Here is a 23,547-nt window from a genome sequence, read left to right as displayed (position 1 = left end):
GTGGTTTGTTTAGAAATATTAACTGATGATGTAACTATTCCGGATATTTACTGAGAACTAATAATGAAAACAAATTTCACCTGTCAATAGAGGGGATGTTATAAATGTGAATGTGCGTTTACATTATATAACAGCTTTTCCTGACATTGGTTTGATTACGACTGTCAAATATAAAATTAAAAGCAGAGGGGGAAACAATAATCTCAATGTAAAATGCCTCAAAATTAGTTCAACATCTTCTGTAATTTTAAACAAGCTGCATCATATAGATCAATGAAGGCAATCAAAACAGTCAAAGATAATAATTTATTAAAGTTGACACCAGTACACAGTGTTGGGTTAATACTGTCTTTACATACGCCTTCTCCCTGCAACAACTGTAATACTATATATTCATTTCAAAACCCAAACTTAGAAACAAAGGAAAAATATTCAACATATCCATATGCTGATTTCTGAGTAAATTACTTTTGGGCAAAATAAATCAAGGTATATACATGTTTATAAGCCTAATTTCCCACATATTTTACATACAGTATGAAAAACATTATAATGTCCACACTCTCTTTATACATAGACTAAAGTCCAACATTCAGAAGCAGATAGTTTCAAATGCTACAAGGTTTTTATACATTGAATCTTAAATCCAAACTCAATAATTGATCTGCATAAGTTATTTTTCAAGTTAGTTGATGCCGAAACTGTAATAAATGCAGTTAAATGAATGTGCCGTACAGAGTAATGAAAGGACAAGAGAAAAAAATGTTTCAGCAGAAAAGAGCAAAAGGAATTTGCAGATTTACACAAACAACGCAGACCATGTCTGTATTCCAGTATTGCATTAGAAGGTTTCATCATCATTGCAGCTGTTTGTCCAATGCCCAAAAACCTCACAGATGTCACAATAGGGGCGTTCATCATTTCTACTGCCGTGGTAAGTAGTATGTGGAGGAAATTCAGACATCTGTGCTTGGGTGGGACAATCCTCTGTATCATGGAGATCAAAGCAATCGCAGATATCACAGAAGAGACGAGGTGGTGGTTTTTTCTTTGTTTGTGTCTCATCCAGGCTGTAAAAGGAGATAAATAGCATGGTAATGTCAGTCAGTGGTGCTTGGTTCTATCCTCTTGAGAATGGTCTGCACACAAAATTTTTCAGCCCCTTTCCTAAAGGTGGAAACATTAAATTGTTGAAGGAAATGTGGAAGACCCTTCTGGTCCTTCTGTTTTAAAAGGCTTGGCACTTACTTTCCCCATATTTCCCATGGTTTCCACATGCTACATGCCATCTTCAGTTAAAGAAATTGAGACACAACTGGTCAATAAGAGGTTGTGGTCGAGGTCTGGAGACAATGCCTAGAACGGGATCTACATATCAACACCTCTCGCAATAGGTCAATTAAGTCTAATAAGGTGGAACCGGATGGGAAGCAAGTAACTTTTCTCAAGGATTATAGGTGATAGGTAGTTTAATACAGTCACACACCCTTGATATCTGTCTGTTTACTCTCTCTCAATGGTCTACTATCAAGGACTCAAGATGTGAAGGAGTTGCAGATTTCCCAGTACAGACTATTAATATATTTCAAATTATACTTAGAACATAGAAAAAATACAGCAAACAGACCCTTCGGCCCGCAAGTTGCGCCGGTCATGTCCCTACCTATCTAGGCTTATATATAGGCTTACCTATAACCCTCAATCCTATTAATGTACTCATCCAGAAGTCTCTTAAAAGACCCTATTGAGTTTGCCTCCAACACCACTGACGTGGCCGATTCCACTCACCCACCACCCTCAGTGAAAAACTTACCCCTGACATCTCCTCTGTACCTACTCCCCAGCACCTTAAACCTGTGTCCTCTCATAGCAGCCATTTCAGCCCTGGGAAAAAGCCTCCGAGAATCCAACCGATCCATACCTCTCAACATCTTGTACACCTCTATCAGGTCACCCCTCATCCTTCGTCTCTCCAAGGAGAAAAGACTGAGCTCCCTCAGCCTATCCTCATAAGGCATGCCAACCAATCCAGGCAATATCCTTGTAAATCTTCTCTGCACCTTTTCAATCATTTCCACATCCCTCCTGTAATGAGGCGACCAGAACTGAGCACAGTACTCCAAGTGGGGTCTGATGAGGGTCTTATAAAGCTGCATCATTATCTCCCGACTCCTAAACTCAATCCCTTGATTGATGAAGGCCAGCACACCATACGCCTTCTTAAGCACCTCCTCTGCCTGCGAGGCCGATTTAAGAGTCTTATGGACCCGGACCCCAAGGTCCTTCTGATCCTCTACACTGCTAAGAGTCTTACCCTTGATATTATACTCTTTCATCCCATTTGACCTGCCAAAATGGACCACTACACATTTATCCGGGTTGAAGTCCATCTGCCACTTCTCCGCCCAGTCTTGCATCCTATCTATGTCACGCTGCAGCTTCTGACATCCCTCCAACCTATCCACAACACCACCAACCTTCGTGTCGTTGGCAAACTTACCAACCCATCCCTCCACTTCCTCATCCAGGTCATTTATGAAAATGACAAACAGCAACAAACTTGCAAGTCAAAAGATATTTATTATTTCAGCTTACCTGCCAAAATTGTTTAAATCAGCAGCATCATTGCCATTTAAGGATACTTCAGCCAACTGTGCTAGCTTCACATTCAATTCTTCATTCTTCTTTTGTAAATCCACTATTACAGAGTTCAGGAAATCAATCTAGGATTCAAAAAGGTAAAACATATATAAATCCTTAAAAAGGGGGTGCTAACTCTGATCTCGCAAATGAAAATGGAATAGGAATATTTAGGTTTAATTTTTGAAAAGAAAGAGGGTTCAAGCTAATTGAAAACATTCTGCACACTCATACACCAAAGCATTCTGAGAATATTTGAGATTTCAGTGAAACCACAGTAAGACACTTCTGACTCTCAGACAGACATTTGGCAGACTTACAGAAAGACAGAAATAAGTTTCTGTAAAAGGAAAATTAAAACGTGTCCTGAATACAGTCAGCACTTGCACAAACATTGGAAAGCGATTCAGTATCACAATAAAGATGCAAATATCCAATAAATATATAAAACGCAATTATAATAATTTATAAGGTAATTAGTTACTAAAAAAAACACAGATTGCACCGCTTTGTAAATGAGAACCCAATCATGCAATTATTTCATCATTTGAAATATGCATCAAAATTATCAAATGAAGGTAAAATAATAAATCACCATCAGTGTAAATGTTATCTTTATAACTTTGTAGCATGCTTGTATTATGTTTAAAAACTGCACGAGGAAAATCTGGAACTTTCCACGAAGGGTATTCACCATCTATGTTTGAATTGGACAGTCCAGTATCACAGACAACCATCTGATAATTTAAGTAATTTAATTGTATTTCTAATGTGTGATGTGTAAAAGAGCGCTGAGTGAGAGAAGCAGGTCGACTGGCCCCTGCAGAAATTGACCCATTTTATAAGTGTGTGTGTGTGGGGCTGGGCCATTTTGTACTTGGCACTCAGCACTGGTTTGTGTAACTAGAATATCGTGATCCAACCTGGTTTTTAAAAAAACTTGGGAATTAGATGGTCATCAGAGAGCAAATTATATTGAACAAATTAATACTGATAAGGATAATGGGCACCCCAAATCAAGATGATAATATATAAATCCTTCATTATTTATCTTGATAAGATCGTGGAGGCAGCTGTTATTTTCCACTGGGAAGAATGTAAAAATCAGACAGGAACAGGCAGCTGGTACCCTGTTGCTGATGTCTGATGAAAAAGATCAACTGCAATAAGTAATAATCTATAAAGAGAGATAACAGAGTACATTTCTAACATTCTGTGTGTTGGGGCATGTCCTTATAAGAGAACGAGTCAGGTAACCCGGGACTCGAGCTCCACCTTGGGTGGAGTTGCCCAGCCAGTCTTGTGCTGCCTGTGCTAGGATAAAGAAGTGTTAATAAACTGTTCCAGTTTAGAACTCGTGGTCTATTATTAGTCTCAATAGGAGTCCTTAAACATAATAAATATAACATAAGCAGATCTCTCATGCCACAGAACCATAGAATTCCTACAATGCAGGAAGAGGCTATTTGGCCCATTGAGTCTGCACCAATACTCCATAGGAGCATCCCACCCAGGCCCTCCACTCGGTCCTATCAATGTAACCCTGTGCATTTGCTAATCCACCTAACCTACACATCTTTGAACACTAAGGGACAATTTAGTGTGGCCAATCCATCTAACCTGCACATCTTTGGACCATAGCAAAAGGTGAGTTGGAGGATACGTTATCTTTTAAATAGGGGTATTTGTCATGTACAGTAGATTGTCAGAAGCATGGATTTATTGTACTTAAATAATTCACATTCTATTTTATTGAAAAGTACTCAATTTTTCCCAGTGCTTTGGGAGTGAAATTCTAATTATTCTACGAAGATTAGATGGATTAGTTTGAATTTTATTCCTGATCATTTTTAAAGCTTACAAGATATACAACAAGATAGTACATTAAAAGGTGCCAGGTGGAAGTAGCTATTTAGTCATTCTGGGAAGAAGAAATTACATAGTTAGGGTGATCTTTGGTGAGGTGGTATAAAGAGGATATGTACTAATGGAGAGGGAGGTTAAGGTGCACCAAATCTTCAGGGTGAAATGTTGGAGTTTTGCTCATTGATGGACTCCCGGTACCTGCTAGCAGCAAGGAGGGGGAAAAACACATATGAGAGTGGGGATTGGGCAGACAGTCCTGCATCTGGTAGCACTGGTTTTCAATTTTCTAGATGATCTCTATAAAGATTGAATTTAAAGTTTTACAATTAGTTCCTGGTCATGCATCTGTTTTTAACTGTGCCTGTCCGTGAATATGTCTGTTTCACAGCGGAAACATACTAGGAAATTAAGGTTTTAAAAAAATAATAAAACACAGGTGGTGGATGTTAATAACCTTTCCGATTGCCTCAGAATATTCAAAATTCAATTAACTTGTTCATTTGGTAAAAATAAGAAGGCTAATGCACGTGTCTCAGCTGGATATGTTTATTGTATCATTTGGACAGAGAGCTAATTAAGTATCCTGAAAAATGGTGCACACTGTACATTCTGAGACTGTCAGGTCTGCATTCAGTTAACTGTGGACAATTACAAAGTTTAAGCCCAGTCATTCAGGAGAGGTTGAGATCTTCCATTTATTTAATGGAGGCATTACAAGACAATCCAATGGATAAAGTTGTTCATGAAATGGTGGCACAGTAGTTAGCACTGCTGCTTCACAGCGCCAGCGGCCTGGGTTCGATTCCCGGCTTGGGTCACTGTCTGTGTGGAGTTTGCACATTCTCCCCATGGCTGTGTGGGTTTCCTTCGGGTGCTCTGGTTTCTTCTGTCAGTCCAAAGATGTGCGGGTTAGGTTGATTGGCCATGATAAATTAACCCTAGTGTCAGGGTAAATACGTGGGGTTACGGGAATAGGGCCTGGATGGGATTGTGGTCAGTGCAGACTCGATGGGCTGAATGGCCTCCTTTTGCACTGTAGGGATTCTATGATTCTATGAAATTTGCATGACAGGTTTTTGAATATTTGTTAACTGATTTGCCACTTTTCCCTGTCATTTTGAATGGTGGGTTTTTATCAACGATCATTTGGGGTTGGCTGTTTTTGTAAATTATTGGTAATTTCTTATTGACAGTTTTATAATTTCCTTGCTCTTGATTCATACTTTGTTTTGATTTGCTGTTTTACTTTGATTCTGTGTTATGGGAAAAGTACAATCGCAAAAGCATGGCAAATAGGAATTGAGTGCTAAGTTCAATATATATTGTGGATATTTTTAATTGATAAACATGCTGCAATCTTAAGACTAACAACAGTAATGAATAACACTTAAGATCATCCTGTATCAGATACATTCAATGTTTGCCTTTATTTTCCTCTCAGTACACATTGCTGCTCGACAACAATTATTGCTGGTTAGGATTCAAGTAACTTGATGTCTGTGTCGATATGCGCGATCTTCTTGGAGATCCTCTCCACTTGGAGCCGGCAGTTTGTGATGTCGATGGTAGTCATGATGTGGAGATGCCGGCGTTGGACTGGGGTAACCAACGCCGGCATCTCCACATCATGACTACCATCGACACCGCAAACTGCCGGCTCCAAGTGGAGAGGATCTCCAAGAAGATCGCGCATATCGACACAGACATCAGGTTTCTACAGTTTACCCCAGTCCAACGCCGGCATCTCCACATTAGGATTCAAGTACCAGGATGATCTTAGTTAGGGATTTTGCCAAGGATACAAAATGCAGAACAAACAAATATGGAAAGAAAGGCAAGCAAAAACAAACCATTTGCTGTTTGGAGAGAAGCATCGGCAGCATCAAGAGGGGGAAAAATGGAGAAATCAGTTAGTACAATGCAGCATTACACGTCAACTAAAAGTTATTGTCAAAATGGTAGGAAATAAGCAGAATAAGCTAACACAGAATTGTTATTGGATTCTCTGAATAATAATCACTAATGACTGAATAATCCAGTTACTGGAAAAATGTCTTAGCATTCTATTACTTTGCATGTTAACTTTTCTGTAATCTGTGCAATAAAACGCTTTCCGATTTGTTCAAGTCTCACTCCTGGGCTGGAGCACAAAAAAAAAAATCAGGGTTGGCATTCCAGTGCAGTACTGAGGAAGTGCTGCACTGTCGGAGATGCTGTGTCTCAGATAAGATGTTAAACCAAGTCCTGTGCCATCTGCCTACTCAAGTGGATATAAAAGATCCTCTCTTTTGAAGAACAACAACTTGCTTTTAAAGTATGAAAACAATTACTTGCTACATTGAAAAGCTGCTGGTACATCTTTCTGTTTTGCTTTCAATCATTTTAAGAAGAGAACTTTGCCTGCTCAGAAGCAAACATGCAGCTCCCCCTCTCCTGAAATGAAAAATCAATAGCTATTACCACAATAAACTATTCTCAGTTTGGTCGTACAGAACCTGAGATTTGCTGAAGAAAAGAGACATACTGTTGAAGCTTTCCACCTTGCACTCGCCAGGGCAGACACAAGAACGCAAAATTTCAAAGTGAATAATAATTTATACCACATGAGAAAAGGGGTGCTGATTGTTTAAAGTTTATTTAATAGTGTCACAAGTAGGCTTACATTAACACTGCAATGAAGTTGCTGTGAAAATCTGGGTACACTGAGGGAGAACTGAGCACGACCAATGCACCCAACTACATGTCTTTTGGACTGTGGGAGGAAACCGGAGCACCCGGAGGAAACCTACACGGACACGGGGAGAACGGACAGTGACCCAAGCCAGGAATCGAACCCAAGTCCCTGGTGCTGTGAGGCAGCAGTGCTGACCACTGTGCCACCATGCAGCTCACTTGGTTGGCTAGTCAGCCTTGATTGGACGATACACTGGGTAATATACCAGGGAGCGAATGCTTCCCCACCCCAAGTACTTTTGTTTACTTGAGAAAGGTGCAATGTCTGGACATGTTCCTTTTGCCTGCAGAGGACAAATATGAATATATGGATTTAAAAAAATGAAGCTTCAACAGCACATCTCTTTTTTTCAGTAATTCTCAGGTTTTGAAAATTTTAAGAAACAGAAAACAAGTTCTGTAGAGATGCTTAATCCTTTCACAAGATATTAATAAAATAAAATCAGATTAATTTATCTGGAATTTAAAGACTCCAATAGGTCCTCAGTCAAGGGACCGAAGGCATGGTTGCTGAATTTGCTGATGACACAAAGATAGGTAGGATAATAAGATGTGAAGAGGACACAAGGGGGCTACAAAAGAGATATAGATAAAGTAAGGGAGTGGACAAAGACCTGGCAAATGTAGTATAATGTGGCAGAGTGCTAAATTGTCTATTGTGGCAGGAAAAATAAAAAAAGCTTGTTATCTAAATGGTGAGAGATTGCAGAGCTCCACGATGCAGAGGGATCTAGGATTACGTGGGCATGAATTACAAAAGGCTAGTATGCAGTTTCAGAAAGTAGTTAGGGAAGTTAGTTGAATGTTAGCATTTATTGCAAGAGGAATTGAATACAAAAGTAGGGAGGTTATGCTCCAGTCGTGCAGGGCATTTAGAGTTTGGAAGAGTAAAAGGTGACTTGATTGAATCAAATAAGATTCAGAGAGATTTTGACAGGATGTTTCCTCTTGTGAGAAAATCTAGTACTAGTTGCCACTGTTTAAAAATAAGAGGTCGCTCATTTAGGACAGAGATGAAGAGAAATCTTTGCTCCCCGAGGACTGAGTGTCTTTGGAACACTTCCTCAAATGGCTGTGGAAGTAGAGTCTTTGAATCTCTTTAAGGGGGAGGGAAATGGATTCTTGATAAACAAGGGGGTGAAAGGTTAGCAGGCTAGGCGGGAATATGGAGTTGTAGTTACAATCACATCAGCCATGATCTCATTGAATGGTGGAGTAGGCTCAAAGGGTGGAGTCGCCTACTCCTGCTTTTAATTTGTATGTACACTTTACTACCACGGGTTCAATACATAGTTCTCCTCGTGTACATTTGTTTAGCAGTTTCTTTCACTTTAACAAAGTCAATTTGCTGCTAAGCAAGTGATAAAAGAACAGATTTACCTGGCTCTCAGATGCATCATTTCCTTCTCTTAGTTTTTCAATGACAGGTTCACCTTTAAATAAAAAAGAACGCAGTTTTAAAAACAATATGGGAAAACATTGCAAGAATATATTCTTCATATCTTTATGAAATATTGGGCCAACTTTTGGTATTTCTCAACATTAGGTGAGACTTTGAAGTCGAAAGCATCATTATCTGTGTCTCTGATAGTTAGATATCAGGGATTGCTTCTCATTTTTGTTCACAGGCTGCAGAATCATAGGAGCTTGCAGTGTAAAAGTCATCAGCCCATCAGGTCTGTACGTACAGTTTGCTAATTTCATCATTAACTAGCACATATGCTTGAAGACTTATTTGCGGTTGTTCATTTCCTTCATATGGGTGTCAACTGCGGCTCAGTAGTATCACTCTTACATACAAGTCCGCAGGTTCAGGAATCAATCCCCAAATCATTAACTTCAACACATATCTCGGCTCATACTTCAGTGCCGTACTGATGAGACACTAAACCATGTCCTTGCCTACCCTCCGAGGTGGATGCAAAAGGACAAATGGAAACATTTAGAGGAGACAGGGGCAATCTCAGTGTCCAAGCAAACATTAAAACAAATATAGTAATGTATCTTATTGCTGTCTGTTGGACTTTGTTTTGTACAAACTTTCCACTGAATTTCTCTACATTACAACATCGACTACTGTAAGGGAATCTATATATTTTTTAGTTCAAGTTGTACATTTTTGAGGCAGATCCCATCTCAAAACAGAAGTTAAACTGAAAATGAAACTAAAAGGGAAACAGAAAATGTCGACAACAAAACTGAAACTGAATTCCCTCGTTGTAAAATTAAAATTGAAACTGTTGAAAGCTATAAAAAGTTACAGATTAGATTCCAGCTATGCAGCAGTAATTGTTGAGCCCACTGGAGCAGAGCAGACAAGCTGAATATTCAAGAAGAGGATAGATCCAGATGCTGAGAATAAACAGAGAGAAGAAGCTACTGCAGCTGTTTCTGTTACTTGGTGAATCTACAGCAATCAGACCAAGTGGAGCAGATTCTGTAGACGTGTGCCATTTGTGGTGAAGCCAGTGGTTGTGTGCTGCTGTCAGCTGGGGATCAGGTTATCTCATAGAAATCATAGAAACACTACAGTGCAGAAGGAGGCCATTCGGCCCATCGAGTCTGCACCGACCACAATCCCACCCAGACCCTACCCCCACATATTTACCCGCTAATCCCTCTAACCTACGCATTTTAGGATTCTAAGGAGCAATTTTTAACCTGGCCAATCAACCTAACCCGCACAACTTTGGACTGTGGGAGGAAACCGGAGCACCCGGAGGAAACCCACGCAGACACGAGGAGAATGTGCAAACTCCACACAGACAGTGACCCGAGCCGGGGATCGAACCCGGGACCCTGGAGCTGTGAAGCAGCAGTGCTAACCACTGCGCTACCGTGCCGCCCATCTCCAAGGGAAGCAGCTGAAATTCCTTGTAGGGAGGACAGTTTAAAGAACTTTGTGACTCACTGTGATCACTGAGAGTGGACTGCTGAGCCAACGTGTGATATCTGTTTTAGCTGTACCTATCATTTATGGTGCAATTAAGTGTTTCTATTCAACCACAATTTGCTTGTGTTAATTCATGTTAATTCTGGATGTTCCAGTGTAGGATAAATAGTATTTAGTGTTTGCTTTGTTGGCTCTTATATAGTAAACATTCTTCTGCTTCATTCTTTGAGTAAATAATTGGGATTTCAAAATTTCATCTACTTCTAAAAAATGTTACTGGTCTCTATCGAGATCATAGTATCACACTGATCACACTTATCACACTCTACATTAGCTGCAAAATGTTTGAAATGTCCAGAGTTACTATTCTAAACACAAAATCATCATCATCTTTATTCATCTGAGAAAGTGAACACCTTGAGAGGTCAATGTTTTTCAGTTTTCATATAATTCATTTGAGATTCTGTGACAAATATATTATTTATGTAACTCATTTGCTTACATCTCATTTTAGATTAGTTGTTCATTTTCCCCAAATTTTGGAAAATATCAAATATCCACAACCAATTGGTCTAACTAAAGTGAAGATAGATATAAACTTTGGAAACATGAACTGTTTTGCCACTGTGTATTTTTAAAAAAGGGCAGGAAATTTAACCATACCAACAAGATGGGAACTGGGTGGCGATAGTGGGGAAGTAAATCGACAGTTAAAATGCCTTGGGTTACTTCCCTTCCATTTTTGCTTCTAATAGATGTTCTGACCAGGCAGCTAAACGGTCTATTCAAAGCTGACTGGATCTCAACTTGCATTTGTTAATTGGAGTCCAATAACTTGCTTGGGCCCTGGCAATGATTTTAACCAGCCTGTGGGGGGAAAGCTGTTGCAGTTTGCTCACCAAATAATGGTTAATGTGAAGAGGACTAGGTGGCTGAAAAAGCCCTCCAGCTTTTTTAAAAAACTTTCTTTTGTGGGGTCAGGAAGAGATAGCGTGTTCCTACGGGCCCCATAAGGAAGTTTTAGGTCTCCCCTCCCACACACACTCACTACTAACCTGGCCCCGCTCCCATCACGAGACACTCTAGACTCTCAATTCCCGTACATGCCTGAGTGTCATGACTTTCTGGAGGCCAGCAGCTACTTCCTGTGGTTAAAATTGCTGTCACCTCACCATGTAAATGGGAGCCAGTAAGTGAAAGTGAAACCAGCTTTTTCCACTGGAGGTCTATTGGCAGCCAACATCACCAAAACCCTGGCCCACCATCATGACATAACAGCAGCTTTTGTGTGTCAATGTACCACACTACCAGCTTTTGTGTGTCAATGTACCACACTCCCGGCTCGGGTCACTGTCTGTGTGGAGTTTGCACATTCTCCTCGTGTCTGCGTGGGTTTCCTCCGGGTGCTCCGGTTTCCTCCCACAGTCCAAAGATGTGCGGGTTAGGTTGATTGGCCAGGTTAAAAAAAAATTGCCCCTTAGAGTCCTGGGATGCATAGGTTAGAGGGATTAGCGGGTAAATATGTGCGGGTAGGGCCTGGGTGGGATTGTGGTCGGTGCAGACTCGATGGGCCGAATGGCCTCCTTCTGCACTGTAGGGTTTCTATGATTCTACCTAGTGTTTCGAGAGGGGTTTTGCATCTCTTATGCCCTACACATGGGCCAGTTTAATCTCAATGCCATAGTGGGAGATCACAGTAGGAAAATCCCCCCTGGCCACTCATCAATTGCCTTGAAGCCCTGACACAGCAGTAGCAAAGGTTTGGGTGCGTATCAGATGGGATCTGAGTCATAGAAGTCATTATAACCGTTTGCAGGTAAACTTAAACAAAAGTAAAATCCTAATTTTACACTGAAAAGTAGAAAAATAAAGCATTCAAACTAAACTCGATAATAATCATACAAAGTTGCATTGATTAAAATACATGCTGATATTCATATACGGTATTAAACTACTGCATTAAAACAGGAGAGCAAATATCAAGAACTATTGATGTCTATTTACCCGAAGAGGATGTGACATTGTCAAGCTGCCTTTTGTTATCATTGATTTTCTTCTCCAAATTCTGCACCTTTTGTTCAAGTTTTGTTTTGTCGGATTCCAACGATTGGACGACTGACTGCAATTTTTTTGCCATGGCATTTTCATTTCGTAGCTCGGTGATCTACAAACCAAACAAAGTCAGGTATCACTGAAATGGTAGACAATGGCGTGTGTTCCAGAAGCTGACTAAAAATATTTTAAAAAGGAATTTCTAGTGATGCAAAATTTTTTACATTTCAAGACCGTAAACTGTACATGAAACACAAACTACAATAATTCAGCATTCATGAGACTGTCCCAACAAATGTTTACTGCTCCTAATTAAGATTTCTGGGTTGCTTTTGGTATTGACTCCTTCATTTAGCTTTGATCCCCAAGAAAGCTTTTTCAGATTTACCTTGGGGCAATATCAAGATTTACTAGCTTTCGACTGAGTCAGTGGGTCACAAAAAATTGGTTATAAAGAAGTTTGCCCTGGTGCAAGAATGTATTGCTGGCAGGCCCATTTAAGCTTGAACTACGTAGGGGGGGGTATTTTCAATGATGTAATGGGATTCTCACCGTAAAAGGTTGGGAACCCTATTCCCATATATTTAAATATTAGCAGGCTTCGTCGCTGTATTATTCCCCCCATGCACGGATTCACCACTCCCCTCCACCCACTGGTGGGGTTTGCAACAGGTTCTGACTAATGGGGACCTGAACAGTCCCCGCCAGGGGCACACAAGTACAGCCCCCGAGGGGGAGAGTGTCATGTCGGGGCATTACCCTGGCACTGCCAAAGGTTGAGGGGGGGGGGGGGGGGGGGGGGGGGGTTCCCCCGCAGGAGGGAGTTAGAGTCTGTGGGGTGTTTATGCTTTTTTTCATTTTTATTCTTTTCAGTTCTGCCATTTGTCAGGGCTGAGGTTGCTGGAGGGCCAGGCACCAGCGTGACATTGTGGCACCCGCCTCCAGGATTTAGTTGACAAAAAACATGGTGGGAAAAGTCAGCAGCGAGCTGCACACCGCTTTTCCCTCCTGTCTTGAACACATTGTCAGAAAAAGAGAAAGTTCCTCCTATAATCTATTGTCACACCAGGAAAAATAAAGTAGTTACGCTGAGGTACTCTGATTGAATGCATCTGAATGATTTAAAATATAGAATCAATTTCAAATGTGAGTGATGTGCCCATAACGTTATTCAGGAAAGATATTTCATTTGTGAAAAATCAATGAAAATATCACCAAAATATAATTGGATGGGAGTGGGGGGTGGGGGTAGACACACGCAAGAATTTAACCCATTCAAATTACATCCACGTAAATGTTTACTCCATTTCTGACAGAAGCGGTTTGCAACAATTAAAAGTTCATACTTTGCTATTTTTAAAAAGAGCAACGTCTAAAGAGAAACTCTTGATTTAAATTGTTTGAGTCAAAATTTGTTTCACTTACAAATCAATGCTTTTGTGAAAAGCTTATCAACACTTTAATCGAAGAAAGCACCCAATAATGAATCTGAAGTTTTGCCTTTTTGCATTAGTGATAAAGCACTGAAGTGCAGAAAATGTAAAAATAACACAAATTCCAATGCAATAATTGTCCCAGTGCCTACTTTTGAGAGGAACATGGTGAAGGGGGCAAAAGCAATTAACTTCCCAAAATAAATGTGAAGAGCTGTTCTGAACATTTGGTCTCTATTTGAAAAATCAGACAGTTGCAATCATTAATACATTTTTGTTGCTTTCATTTTCTTTAATTGCATATTATTTCTTTAAACATCATGGGCAGAAATGGTAACTTGGGAGCATGTCGTCAGCTATGGTTCAAGGGTAGCACTCTCAACCTAGAGATTTGAGCACAAAATCTAGGCTGACACGCCAAGGTAATGCTGTCAGAGGTGCTGTTTTTTGGATGAAACATCAAAACAAGTCTTCCCCCTCAGGTGGATTTAAAAGATCCCGTTTTGAAGAAGTGCAGGGGAACTTGTCCTGGTCGGTACTTATCCCTCAACCAACATCACAAAAATAGATTAGCTGGTTATTATTACGTTGCTGTTTGTGGGAGCATTCTGTAGACATTTCCTACACTACAACATTAAATTGGAAAAAAAAACACTTTGCTAAAAATCGCTTTGTGATGTCCTGAGGTAAGGTAAGCCTTTCTTTTTTCATACTGACAAAATTACTGACCTAGATTGTGACTGTTGATTAAATATCTCTACCAACTTGAAATCAGCTCCCTCGTGTGGTCAGGTTGAAAAACTCTTATAAGCCAGCTTACACTCAGGTGATGAAATGAACACTTAACACCTCGGTTGTCTGATTGCGAGAACTGTTGGTAATCTATAAATTTTTGGTGGGTTTCCAACAAGGCCCCAGTCAGGAAAGCTAGGGTCTTCATGTTTACCATAGTCAACAACAGAATTTTTAAAATAAAAGTGCAGAAATAAAAAATGGTTAATTACTCATTTTAATAAGAGTTTTAAAGTTTATTTATTAGTGTCACAAGTAGGTTACATTAACACTGCAATGAAGTTACTGTGAAAATCCCCTAGTCGCCACACTCCGGAGCCTGTTCGGGTACACTGAGGGAGAATTTAGCATGGCCAATGCACCTAACCACACATCTTTGGACTGTGGGAGGAAACCGGAGCACCTGGAGGAAACCCACGCAGACACTGGGAGGACATGGGGAGAACGTGCAGACTCTGTACAGACAGTGACCCAAACTGGGAATTGAACCCAGGTCCCTGGCGCTGTGAGGCAGCAGTGCAAACCACTGTGCCATTATTCTCCAAACAAATCCACAGTATCTAGTCAAAATCAATTTCTTATTGTGCTTTAAGATATGGTGACGTTTCTTTTTAAACCACTGAGCTACATGGTGTCTAGAAACACAGATGGACCGACAGTAGAAGGATGGTTAATCAGCTCTATTTATCTGCACAAAACCTAAAAGCTCTTTCAGCCTCACCCTTGTATGAATTTATCACATTTACCACTTGGAAAGATAATACCGAGATTCTCACTGGAATATAAAGTGTATTATCAAATTAATCTGGCTTCTCAACCACTCCCCACGCCACTCAACCAATGCTGGGTGAATGCGTTTTAAACTGTGAGCAACGCTACTAGTGATCAGTAAACATCTTTATGATTAATTGCAAGTAAGACATTTAATGAAGCTCTTTTATTTTACTATTTGTGGAATACTTGCATATTCCAGACTATAATCATCTACTTAGGTAAGTAACTTACCTCATTCCTGAGTTTCTCAAGCTCCTTGTCTCTATCTGTGATCAAGGCACTAGTAGTAGTGACGGATTTCTGTAAGGATTTTTTGTCTTCATCAAACTCTTTTTTTAATAAAGATTCTCTGCAGAAAAATGAAATGTCTCAGAAAAACATCAAACCACAGATGTTTAAAAAGACTAAATTTAAGTTTCACATTCACTGGTATACAGCAGCATACAATTGTCCAAAATTATCCAAATCAAGCCACTATCAAAATTCAGTATGCAGGTGTTACTCATTAAAATATTTTTGTACTTCGTTTTAGAAATAGGAAATCTCATACTTACATTTTCACTGTTTGTTGTGTCAATATTTTGACATTTTAGAACTGCAGTAAGACATAAAAACTATTCCAAAGTAGATCGGGCCACACTGACACCAAATTGCACTCTGTGATCTGAACATGCATAGTTTTGCATACCAATGACTGTATCCATGTTACTCATAAAGCACACTACTGTTCAATTTAACAAAACTGTATATTTTACAGTTAAAACGATTTAACACAAAAGACACAAAATCCTAACTTAAGAGTCTGACATTCATTAAAGGCACATGATGCCAAGCAACAACGATGACATGCATAGCTTCACTGCAATTACCAGTGCCATGCAAATAAGTATCTGTTGTGACTCCTGCTGATATCTGCATGTTCCCTCTCTGAAATTGGTACTGACCTGATCTTTCAAATAAAGAGACGATAAATAATTACAATTACACAGATTTCAGCTTGGACGAGGAAGCATCCAGATCCAGCAGGCAGAGCAGGTTCATTAAGACACACAGCATGCTGAACGAAATGAAACCAATTCTTTGAGCGGAGAAGGCAATATAAATTGCTAAATTGATTTCCATGCTATCAGTCATAAACAGGAATGAGAAAATTAAGTGGAGAATCTGGGTTTTAAAGCAATAGAACACAACGTTTGTCATAAGTGACCCTGGTCCCACCTTACAGCCATTTGTATTTATTTCCCAGTGCAAATTTATTTAAAATATCAGAGATAAACAGAAAAAGATTGGTAACTAAGGCAGTAAATTTGGTTTCCTCCACTGTATGCAATCTTGTGATAACGTAAGTATATTCTAAAACATTTCAAAGATCACTCATTCATTTGGGTAAATATTTTCTAAATGTTTTGTAATTTATAAATTAAATGTGTTTATTCCTATCCATTGGTAAATTTTAAAAACTTTTATAACTTCTTCTGGTCTGCTTGGAGTCCTCTTTTCTGCTCAATACATTTCTATTCTTTTGTGCAACGTGTATATTCAATGCAGCGTAGAACCTCATGTGGTTGACAAGCTGTTGTGTAACTTGAGGCCCCAATGTCAGCCACCCTCCTGATCCTAGTACAAGCACAAGTGAAATGGGTACTATTAACTAAATTACTTTATCTATATTTTAAAAATTGCAAGAGTTGATTTTTCTGGTGGGAAATGAAAAAATGTTGGTACATGTTAAGTCATTGTTCTGGTGCCGGGACCAATGTTCCCTGCAACTTCTGTTTGTTATGTGCGGCTTTCCTTTGTACCATGCAGTCTCTATAAAATTGACAACCGGCAACGCATGCATGCATCTTAAAGATTGCCTGTGCATTGCCTGTTTCTTCCGTGATTGCTGCATGGCCACATACCCCTGAACCACAGAGAAACACTGGCTGGGACATGGTTTAAATTGAGTAATGATTTCTGGTGTAATGTTATTATGACCAAAAAGTAGGAAGACCCTACCTATATAAATTTGCATTGTATAAATGTTCAATAAAGTCCTCTTCATTTGATTCCAGAGTATATGCATTATAGGCTAGAAATAGCTAGTGATGGTAAATGATCAGATAACAAAAATTTGTTTGCAGCCAGTTACCAATGGATGAAGAATGCATATAAAAATAAAATAACAAAATATAATATAAAAATATTCATACTGTGTATCAAGTTTTATTTCTATATTTTTGGTTCTGAATATTATGTTCTTGAAAATGATGAATATCGGTACTAGAATACGGAACACAATTTTCACTTAGGTTGGCGTCAGCTCAGCACAGCATAGCTGTTGCATGGAAACTCAACCCTGAAATAGTGTCAAAAGGTGCTGTTCCAATAAGGAACTTTGCACTAATGGAAAACTTGTATATTTTGTGTACCCAAAGAAATTGGCTTGTTGCTGCCCTAATTCATCAGTGAGGGGAGACATTCACTCCATCAGGTTAGCATGCACTGTATTGCCAGTATTTTTTTTGCACATTTCAAAAACATGACAAGCCATGTGGAGAAAAGTAAAATGAAGCAGTGGCCAGAACCTTATTGGAAAATAAATCTGAAACATGAATTATTGCAATCTCAGTCCTGTTCTTAGTGATGGTGAGTGTCGCACTGGTGCAAGTTTGGGTGTAGGTTGCAGTTCTAACTTATTTTGTGGAAGCTGATGAATGGATGAAAGAGAACGTAAGTAACAGGAGAAGATCATAAGCCTGTCTAAGCTTCTCAATCAATGTGATCATGGCTGATCTTGGGCTCCGGAACCACTTTCCCCCTGCTGCCCATATCCCTCGATTCCCTGAGAAAACAAAAGTCGGTCTATCTCAGTCTTAATAAAATCCAGTACTCTCTCAAGTAGAGAATTCCAAAGGGTCACAAAGAAATTTCTCCTCATCTCAGAACTAAATGATCAGCCCCTTATCACAAAACTGTACCCATTGTCCTAGAGTCCCAGCCAGGGCAAACAACATCTCTATATACCCAGTCAAGCCCCTTCATAATCTTGAATCTTTCATTGAGATCATCTCCCATTCCTCTAAACCCCAGAGAATATAAGTCCAATTTATTCAGCCTCTTGTCATAAGACCAACACTCTCAACCCCCAGGCCCGGATTAGTGAACCTTCGCTGTATCGCTCCAATGTAAGTATATCCTTCTGCATATATAGAGACCAAAATTGCACACAGCATTCTACGTGTAGTCTTAGCAAAGTGCTGTACAATTGTAGCAAAACTTCTATATTCCCCTTGCAATAAAGGTTTCACAATTGCTTGCTGTACCCTTGCAGGCTAACTTTGTGTTCCTTCTACGAGAACATGCAACTCTCTCTGCACATCAGCATTACAAGTCTCATGACTAAAACAAATTCTGCTTTTCTATTCTTAAGATCAAAGTGAATAACCTCACACTCCGCACTGTGCTCAATCTGCCCACTCACTCAACCAGTCTATATAGCTTTACAGTCTTTGAGAAAAAATATACAACAAAATTAAAAATAAACAAATGCTTTCTTTAAAATCTTTCGCAAAGTATTAAAACAGTTCAATAATTAATGTAAACGCACTGCGGAGTAGCCTAGTTCCATGTGATAAGATTACTAAATTGGTATAGCTTGATGATAATTTGGCACACGATGCTGCAGTGCTGTCTGAGATTTAGGACAAGGTTACTTAAATGCAATTATAGCAGGCATTAACAATGCTCCAATATTTTAATAAAATATATCTGCAAGTGGTGAAGGCTTACTTTAAACTCTAACTACTTGGGGCTGCACGGTAGCAGTGGTTAGCACTGCTGCTTCATAGCGCCAGGGACCCGGGTTCGATTCCCGGCTTGGGTCACTGTCTGTTTGGAGTTTGCACGTTTTCCCCGTGTCTGCGTGGGTTACCTCTGGGTGCTCCAGTTTCCTCCCACATTCTGAAAGACGTGCTGGTTAGGTGCATTGATCAGAACAGGCACCAGACTGTGGCGACTAGCAGAATTTCACAATAACTTCACTGCAGTGTTACTTGTGACTAATAAACTTTTAATTGCTTTGTGAAAATTAGCAAAGTTAGTTAAATAAAGTTCAAAAGTTTAAATTCCTGTTTGCCGAACTATCAGAGGACTTCTAAAATTCTGAAAACAAAATTTGCTTTCAGATGGAAAGATTAATTTTTTTCTTTCATGGGATTTGGGCATGCTGGCAAGGCCAATATTTGTTCCTTGTACAAGTTCTTAATTTCTCTTGAACACATTGGCTCACTAGGCTACTTCAAAAGGCAGTTAAGAGTCACCCACATTGCTGTGGGTCTGGAGATGCATGTAGGCTAGACTAGTTAAAGATGGCAAATTTCTTTCCCTGAAGCGCAATAGTTGACAATTGATGATAGGATCACCATTACTGAGAGTAGCTTTCAATTCCAGATTTTATTAAATGAATGCCATTGTGGGATTTGAACCCATGTACCCAGAACGTTAGCTTGGGTCTCAAGATTACTACACCAGTGTTATTACCACAACAGCATTATCCCCCCTATACAAGTTTATCATTCTTGCAGACTACCATCAGGAGGTCTATTACCTGGGCAAATCAACATGAAAATCCTTACACCAAAACATATAGGCAAAGGTTTTTTTTTAAGGATATAGTTCCAAATACAGCTGGAATGAGATTTATGAGAAAAATATTGCTTAATATTAGAATATCAACATTGCATAGTGTAGGAATTTTGGATATGATCGAAAGGAAACTGTGTCCAACGAAACTATGAAAATGAAATGACTGTGCTTTACTCTATCTAACCCCGTGCTGTACCTGTCCTGGGAGTGTTTGATGGGAACAGTGTAGAGGGAGCTTTACTCTGTATCTAACCCCGTGCTGTACCTGTTCTGGGAGTGTTTGATGGGGGACAGAGGGAGCTTTACTCTGTATCTAACCCTGTGCTGTATCTATCCTGGGAGTGTTTGATGGAGACAGTCGCTTTCTATATTTTATAAGCAAGGTTGCCAAGCAAATATTAGCAACCCTGGTTGCTCATTTATCTTTTCAGATCTTGAACGTTTCTTGACCTGATTTTGCCAATTCAAAGAGAATAAATCCGTCACAATATATACCTTAATTTAATTAACTCAAACAGAATTCGAAGGGGGGAGTTGGAAGATGACAACTCACTAGTTTTTAAAAAAAGAAAATGAGCCACACCGTTGATCCTCTTTCAATTTTCTGGATCCCTGAATTGCCAAGTTACTCTGCATCCCCATAATTAACACTTCATATTCAATTGGGTGTTAAAGGTCCTACCCTTTCTTCCTGTTATCTGCCCAATTCCTGCCCAAGTTGGATCATCAATTGAGATAACGTCAAATCAGCAACTATTCTGAAATGACATTTCGCAAGAATAGGTACATAAAAGTCTTATATTTGTTCACATTTTTAACACAATCAATAATTTCATCATTTTTTAGCAGACGTTTCAGCCCTTCAGCTTCTGAATTCTAACTGCTTTAGCTGTGGACAATCAAATATCAGAAGGTACTCATTAAGTGACATGATTACCCTTGCAGAATCATATTAGTACTACAAACAGTGCATTTCATGTTAATTTTTAAAAATCTTGGATGTACCTTTTGGTCCAATAATTTGACCTACATCACAACTGTTTATCGAGGATTTTGCAATTTTTGTCCTTGCATGATTAATTGACTTGTTTTATTAGCAAAGGGTTGACGCAGCAGACCAAAAAATGAAAACAGTAAAAAAAATACACCAGGTGCAACAACAGCAACTTGTGCTTTAAACAGGGATCTACAGATTTCACAAAGTGCTCAGTGAGGGCAGGAAATTGATCAAAAGACTTCACAGTAAAGCTATTAGTGACAAAAAGGATAGATAAAATGGCTCAACATTTGAGAAGCAAGAACGTAAGGGTTTATGATATAATTGCTATGATTGTAAACAAACAAGAGCAGCAGAGTTATGTTTTTTCTGCACTCACTTCTTTTGACTGTTCTTGCCCAGTAAGATTAACAAGTGGTAAAACAGCTAATCTGTCTGCTCAACATCCCCTTCCAGAAACACCTGCAATATCAGCCACCCGATCAAAACTGTACGTAGTCAGTGGCAGCTACACTCTCCAGTTAAAGAGATCAGTGCTAAAGCTTACATGCACACACTTGCAGTGATCCCACTAGTTTGTTCTAATCTCAGGGCAGATTTTAAAATGAATAGAAAGTTTGCTTCTTTAGATGGTCTTCTGTACAGGTGAACACAGCACCTGTTAATATCAGCAGGACAAGCTGTAAATTTAAGCAGCAGCCTTTCAATTTTAGAATCAGCCGTTCTGTTGAAGATACTGCTGTGGAGGCTGCCACTCAACAGAGCACAAGCTGCGTTCAGTTGCCACTTCAGCAGCTGGAAAGCTGCATTAGGAAATAACATTATGCTGGACATAACAAAGAAATAGGCAAAAAACACATTGCTGACAAAAGGATTGGCAGGTTCGCTTTTCTATCAGGTGTCCTTGGATGTAGCAATAGCGCAAAAAGAACAACATGTTGTTGAAGTCTCTGAATTATATTAGATTAAATATATGGGTGGCACAATGGCTAGCACTGCTGCCTCACATTGCCAGGGACCTGGGTTTGTCACTGTGTGGAGTTTGCACGTTCTCCCGGTGTCTGCGTGGGCTTCCTCTGGGTGCTACGGTTTCCTCCCACAGTTCAAAGATGTGCAGGTTGGGTTGACTGGCCAGGTTAAATTGCCCCTTAGTGTCATGGGGCTAGCAGGATAAATATATGGGGTTACGGGGATAGGGTCTGGGTGGGATTGTTGTCAGTGCAGGCTCAATGGGCCAAATGGCTTCTTTCTGCCTTGTACAGGTTCTATGATACACTAACTTGTTTCACCTTCATTACTCTGCTCTGACGAGGGGTCATCTCGACTTGAAACACTGACTCTATTCTCTTCCCACAGATGCTGTCAGATCTGCTGAGATTTTCCAGCATTTTCTGTTTTTGTTTCAGATTCCAGCATCCACAGTATTTTGCTTTTATCACCTTCATTGGCTGTGTGCGCATACATTACTTTGTTTTGAATACTTGGATCATAGTTATGCCTGGAAATACCTATAATTATTAATTGTTACAATGCACCCCTTTTTGGTGTTATCTTGTAGCCATATCAAGAATCAATAGTGTACTACAATTCACAAAATGGATTAGAGTCCAGGTTCAGCTGCAGCTTTTAAATTATTTGATAATTTTCGTTTGAAATGTTATTTAAAATATCAAATTGATAGAAAGTGCAGTGAATCTCTGTATTTTTAAAATTTTGAATCAGTGTTTTGGAAGACAGGTCAACAACCTTGAGATTTTATAATTCTTGTGCTAGAACCCAAATAAATATCTCAATGTCCAAATCCCTTCAAAAACAAATTCAATGCTTCATGATTTAAACTGACTTCGGGACAGATTTAAAAAGCAACTTGTCACTTCAAAATATGAACAGATCCATGGTAGTATAGCACCTGGAGTGTCATTGTTGTGAAGTTCGCCGTTTCTCTGGAAAACTTTGCACTTTTCCACACAGCTGAGGGATCATTTTATGATTTTGTGTCTCCAGCAGATGTGCATATTGGAAATTCAAGCTTATTTTATATGACATTTCCAGCAATTATTTTTAAAGGTCAGAAAATAAAGCAGCGTGTGGCTGAATTTTCAATGTGCATCATCAATGGGCTAATAAAGAATGATGTGAGATGCCAGCTTTTGTGTGGCTTTTGCTACCAAATAAACCTGTTGGACTTTAACCTGGTGTTGTTAAACTTCTTACTAATAAAGAATCACAATGTTACTCGTTTTTGCCATCAGCCACATGTGACTCACAAACAATGTGGAACAGTGAATAAAGTTTCCTCTACGTCACCTTAACCCAAAGCAGGAAAATCCCCCACCAACCTCTCTGGCATTAGTGTGCAACACTCCAATTTTGCACATCATCTATCTGTGTGTGTGTCTGAGGACTGACTTCAGATTTTCCAAACACATTTCCTTTAGGACTCCTTTACAGCTTTCAGAGAGAGGTCATCACCCAGTCGGCAGAAATTAAACACAAGTCCCAGAGATGAAAGGAAAGGACAGCATTCAAACTACTGAATCAGACTTGCCTTTCCAAATCAAGTAATCATTTCAATTTAGCATGCGTGTTATTCTTAATCAGTCAGATGGCAAATGGAATTTTTTTTCTCCTCAGTAATTTAGAAACGTCTCAAGAAATAACAGTCTAGTGATTCCGTCAAAGAACTCCCAGATAAATAAGATAGTTTGGGATGGGGTTGAAGATGATGTGGATAAACA

General features: G+C 39.4%; 1 protein-coding gene across 16 annotated transcripts in view; it reads right to left on the bottom strand.

The window, feature by feature from the left end:
- Window positions 1–287: 287 nt before the first annotated feature.
- Window positions 288–23,547, bottom strand: part of clip1a (CAP-GLY domain containing linker protein 1a) — a 159,344-nt gene continuing 136,084 nt past the window's right edge. For 14 of the 16 annotated variants that reach the window (XM_078227070.1, XM_078227064.1, XM_078227066.1 and 11 more), the window contains 5 exons: window positions 15,415–15,532; window positions 12,137–12,296; window positions 8,620–8,672; window positions 2,596–2,723; window positions 288–1,070 (listed from right to left, as the gene is read on the bottom strand). In XM_078227070.1, the coding sequence (XP_078083196.1) occupies window positions 842–1,070; window positions 2,596–2,723; window positions 8,620–8,672; window positions 12,137–12,296; window positions 15,415–15,532 (688 nt within the window). In that variant the 3' untranslated portion in view covers window positions 288–841. Of the gene's footprint in view, window positions 1,071–2,595; window positions 2,724–8,619; window positions 8,673–12,136; window positions 12,297–15,414; window positions 15,533–20,439; window positions 20,571–23,547 lie in introns of those variants that run through there. The other 2 variants (XM_078227078.1, XM_078227074.1) reach the window with 2 other exon arrangements.

This window comes from Mustelus asterias, chromosome 13 (assembly GCF_964213995.1).
Source record: "Mustelus asterias chromosome 13, sMusAst1.hap1.1, whole genome shotgun sequence".
NCBI lineage: Eukaryota > Metazoa > Chordata > Chondrichthyes > Carcharhiniformes > Triakidae > Mustelus > Mustelus asterias.
The sequence above is the reverse complement of the archived record's forward strand: the minus strand, read 5'-3'. Positions and strand labels throughout refer to the sequence as shown.